Source organism: Sinocyclocheilus rhinocerous, unplaced genomic scaffold (genome assembly GCF_001515625.1).
Source record: "Sinocyclocheilus rhinocerous isolate Xijiao unplaced genomic scaffold, SAMN03320098_v1.1 scaffold1325, whole genome shotgun sequence".
Lineage (NCBI taxonomy): Eukaryota > Metazoa > Chordata > Actinopteri > Cypriniformes > Cyprinidae > Sinocyclocheilus > Sinocyclocheilus rhinocerous.
In genome coordinates, this window is record NW_015659004.1 from 224070 (window position 1) to 229069 (window position 5000).

General features: G+C 35.2%; 1 protein-coding gene across 2 annotated transcripts in view; it reads left to right on the forward strand.

Moving 5' to 3' along the window:
• Positions 1-570: 570 nt before the first annotated feature.
• Positions 571-5000, forward strand: part of mttp (microsomal triglyceride transfer protein) — a 12398-nt gene continuing 7968 nt past the window's right edge. The window contains exons 1-8 of one of the 2 annotated variants that reach the window (XM_016531744.1): positions 571-816; positions 1885-2072; positions 3271-3414; positions 3524-3631; positions 3714-3830; positions 3922-4061; positions 4142-4292; positions 4565-4722. In XM_016531744.1, the coding sequence (XP_016387230.1) occupies positions 756-816; positions 1885-2072; positions 3271-3414; positions 3524-3631; positions 3714-3830; positions 3922-4061; positions 4142-4292; positions 4565-4722 (1067 nt within the window). In that variant the 5' untranslated portion in view covers positions 571-755. Of the gene's footprint in view, positions 817-1884; positions 2073-2334; positions 2371-3270; positions 3415-3523; positions 3632-3713; positions 3831-3921; positions 4062-4141; positions 4293-4564; positions 4723-5000 lie in introns of those variants that run through there. The other variant, XM_016531745.1, reaches the window with a different exon arrangement.

The window sequence follows — 5000 nt, forward strand, 5'->3', positions numbered from 1 at the left end:
ACAGAATTAAGTTTTTTGAAAATCTAAAAATGCAGAAAGTTTCCTGTGAGGGGTAGGTTTAGGTGTAGGGTTGGTGTAGAGCAATAGAATATACGGTCGGTACGGTAGAAAAACCATTACGCCTATGGAGAGTCCCCACAAGGATAGCTGACCAGACTGTGTGTGTGTGTGTGAAAAATGCAGTTAAAAATAGGTTAAATTAAAAAAAGAAATTTTCAGGAAATACATAAACGTTTTTCAAAAAAGCCTGAAACGAATACAAAAACTACATTTCAAGTGTCCTTTTCAAAGAAGTTTTAACTGCGACCTCCTTATTTCTTTCTATAGGCTAATAATATAATATAATATAATATAATATAATGTGGTTGAGTAAAACAAAATAAATTCGCTAATCCTGTCATGAAGGATGCGGTAATCTCGTTTGATCATTATGAATGACAGAAACGCCACTGTATTTTCTGTCAATGAGCGCTGATTAATGCGCTCTACCGGCGGGATTCTATCATGCCGACCCTACTATAAAAATCAAACCCCGTCTCTGAGGAGCGTTCATTCACCAAATCTCGCCGAGCTCTGCCGGTTAATTATTAGCCGTTATCTCGAACTTAGTACCGGAGCGTGGAGTTTGGAGTCTGAACCTCAAATCCAGATAAACAGAGAGAGAGAGAGAGAGAGTGAGAGAAAGCTGAAGGATCAGGCAGCCATCCTTTCTCTGGCCCGCAGACCTTTAACGCGCACAGAACAGCGAGCCAAACATGCTGCGGCTTGCTGGACTTTTACTATGTGTCACCTCCTTTTTAAGTACCTCATCCCTTGGTAAGTGATTTTTTTAAAAGTCTGAAGACATAAAATTAAATGTTAAAAAAGGCTATATGTTTGCTTGTTGGTTAAAACTAGCAAATGTTCTCAAGTTTTCAGATTTGAGATTTCAATCAATTTCAATATTATATTGATTTAAGGGTTTATGCAGTTCACTGAAGTCCCTAGAATAGTAATTTTGAGAGCATTTAATAATCATGTGGTTAGTCACACCTTTCATTCATTCTGTGCCGATTCATCTAATCATTACAATCATCAGTATGTTTATTTAGTATCACTAGGCAATCATTTCTGAAATATTTTTGTGGTATTTTTATTCTTTCTATATTACGTATATGTAAATATAAATATTAAATTAAATAAAAAAAACATTTATTTGTTTTAGAAGGGTAAAATCAGGGCATAATCTCTGTATCAGTAGATGTGATGCAATCTGAGTGTGACACGTCAGTGTTTTCGGGACAAGGCTGAACTGTGCTGGCAGAGAGGTTTTGCAGAGATACTGTTTATCAATCACTTTATGAATCAACAATCCTTAAACCACAAAATGCACAAAAGTTACCTTGAATGATTCTGACTCATTTAAAACTCTTAAGACAAAATAAATTTAGTTGTGTCACATAATGAGGTTACAAACATGATCCATATATGATGATTAGAGAATTAATAGCTCATAGTACACTGTTATCTGAGACCCACCTACAGTACAATTACAGATAGGACTACATTCCTTTTCCTTCTGTATTACCTTCAATGAAAGGCTATGGACTTCCTCTGCAGTGCTTTCTTTTTCCTGTAGCTTTCTCTTGAACAAATTATTTCTTGTGGATGTAAATTCTTTGGAATAAAACAGTAGATTCAATTCAGACTTCAGGTAGAGTAAGTGCTTCCACCAGCTCCATTACTGGATTTAAATCTGTGTGATTTTTAGGAGATGGTCAATCCACTTCCTGCCTCTCTAATTTCACATTCCTCCCTTGTCCAGCTGTCTCTTACATGCCACTGACTGAAAATCGGCTGAAGATCTAGAATGTGTCACAGCATGACATTTTTGTGTTTTTTCAGGTGCGATTGCTGGGCCTCGGCTGGATAATGACAAACTCTACAGATATAGCTACAGCGCTGAGGTCGGGCTGAACAGGCCGACGGGATCGACTAGGGGGAACACTGGATTCAGGATTAGCAGTGATGTGGACATCAGCCTCGTCTGGAGGAACCCACAGATCCAGGATGAACAGCTACTTCGATTGCAGGTATATACCATCTTAGATGGTATTTTTGATTGCATACCCTTGTAAGAAGGTGCGCTTATATCGAATGCACTTGTAGTGTACTTCAAATTTTAAAAGTGCATTAAAAAAACTGTACTGGCATATAATATAATAAAAAGTTCACTTTTTAAAGTAAACTTTTACTATTTTGTCATGCTGTAAAAAGAACACATTTTGATGTGTTGACTAACATTTAAATCACATGTATTTTTAACTGTAGTTTTCTGTAACTGTATCATGGAACCCACAGATCCAGGATGAACAGCTACTTCGATTGCAGGTATAGGGGAGAACTTTAGTGGTATTTTTATTTATTTATTTTTTGATTGCATACCCTTGTAAGAAGGTGCGCTTATATCGAATGCACTTGTAGTGTACTTCAAATTTTAAAAGTGCATTAAAAAAACTGTACTGGCATATAATATAATAAAAAGTTCACTTTTTAAAGTAAACTTTTACTATTTTGTCATGCTGTAAAAAGAACACATTTTGATGTGTTGACTAACATTTAAATCACATGTATTTTTAACTGTAGTTTTCTGTAACTGTATCATTAAAAATCTTTATCATTCAAAATAAAAAAAAAGTTAATAAATTGCAGCTTCTTGACAAATGTTGAAATTATAAACATACTTATAAACATGGCATACGAGTTAATATACAAGTATATTAAAGTTAACATTACCATAAATGCATAGCAGTGGCAGTACACTGAAAGCACAGATTTATAGACGATAGACGTAATTATGAAATTACATATAAAGATGTATATGTAGATGTAAGTTCTACTTGCGTCAAAAAAGGACTTTTAAGTTGAATTGCATTTAATAACAAAAAACAATTTATCAAATTTGTCTAATTAAGTGTCTGAATTCTCTATATATTTTTAAAGTATATTAGTTCTGTAATTAGTAGTCTTGTTAATTTTGTTAACATTTTTATATATTCCGTTTTCAAGTTTTAGCACTTTTGTTGTTTTGTCTTTTTTTTAAATATACTTTTTTAAGTTTCAGTTTTAGTTTACTTATTTTCAGTTGTTTTAGTGCTTCAAATGAACAGACATCAGAAATAATTTTAAGTTAATGTTTATTTAATTCCAAGTGATGATGATAATAACCCTTGATATGATAACCCTAATGATAACCCTTGTGCAAATCACCTTCTCCTGTCCTGTTCTCAGATTTCAAATGTTCAAGTTGAAAGTGCTGGAAAGCGCTCCCGCAAAAACAACATCTTCCACGGCAGCTCAGCAGAAAGCATTCTGGGTAAAGTCAAGCTTGAGGCACTTCAGAGGCCCTTCATGGTGCTGTGGAAGATGGGCAAGGTAATAAACATTTCATTATGCATCATAAAAATGTGTTTCATATTCATTTTAGTTTTGAATTTTTTAATATATTCCATAGTGATTTGACATTTTGTGTGATTTTACTTAGATCAGAAGCCTGTATGCCCATAAGGCGGAGCCTGCTACCATCAAAAACTTAAAGAGGGGTGTGGCCAGTATGCTAATGATGCAGTTAAAGTCCGGGAAGATGTCAGAGGTTAAGATTATTACAATTCTCCATTGAAGTGTTTAAAGTATGTACGTTTTTCTAAGTTAAATACTCTATCTGTAATCTGCAGGCTGATGCTTCAGGGAAATGTTTGGTTGAGTATAAAGCCACCAAAGATCAGGTGATCCGTACAAAACACTTGGATACTTGCAAAACACAAGAGATGGGATTCACTACTCACAGCCCAGTAAGACAAAAACTAATTTTCTCATCTTGCCTCATGCATTTATACACAATTCCTGGCACTTTTTATTGACCTTTCCTCTCTTCCCCTTTAGGTACTGGGCATCAGTGGGAAGTCTACTTCTGAAACAGTAATCACTCTGGAGAATGGCATCATTAAGTCTGCTGATGTTGAGGAAACACACATTTTGTCCATCAATGCTCGTCAAAAAGCTGCAGCTAAAGTCCTGTCCAGGTACCAAAGAAATGTGAAAACAAATCACTTAATTAAATCAAGTAATGAATGAAATTAAAGTATCTTCTCATTTCCAACAGGCAGTCATTGACACTTAAAAAGATTGAGGTTGGCCCAACAGAAGTAGCGGGTAAAGATGTCGCAAGTGTGGTGAAGTCTCTGGACGACAAACACATGTCTGTTGGAGTCATGGTGGAGAAAGTTAAAACCAAATGCAAGGGATGCCCCAATGTGAGTTACTATGCTTTTCTTTTACCAACTTTTGTGTTTGTGCTTATGAATCTGATGTGAAACCATTATTTCACTTAAAAATGAAAATCCTGTTTACTCAGCTTACACTGAAAGAAAAATGGTGTTGAAATTTCACAAATAATTACAAAAAAACTACACGTTGAATGAAACAAAAAAATTTTGATCACCCTTTAAAAGTTTGCGAAATATGTTTTTAAGCATGTGTTTATATTTATACTAATTGTATATTGTATTGTTTTGGTGTACAATAGCTAATGGACACATGGAAAGCGGTGAGATCTCAGCTGGAGCCAGAATCACTCTCTAAAGCAGAAGCCCCAAGGAGCTTCCTCGCACTCTTACACAGCCTGCGCAAAGCCAGCAAGTCAGAGATCCTGACTGTCCTGCGCAACTGCAGTAAGACTGTACTGTAAGAACAAACTCCTCATTGTGCTTCTCTATTTCTCATTTGTACACATTATTAGAGTCAAGCTACTCTTTTTAATTAGCTACAGTAGCTAGTTACACTACAGGCTGCTAACAAAAAGTAGGCAACTACACTGATGATATTTAAGACTTCTCTGCAAAGACTCAAACTCAAATCAGTCACTTGTTTTTTTTCACTGATTCACTCAAATGAATCAGATTTCCCATTTAAAGAACACAAAAGAAGGTTTTGAACCTCGGTTTTGCTGTTCTTTTAAACAT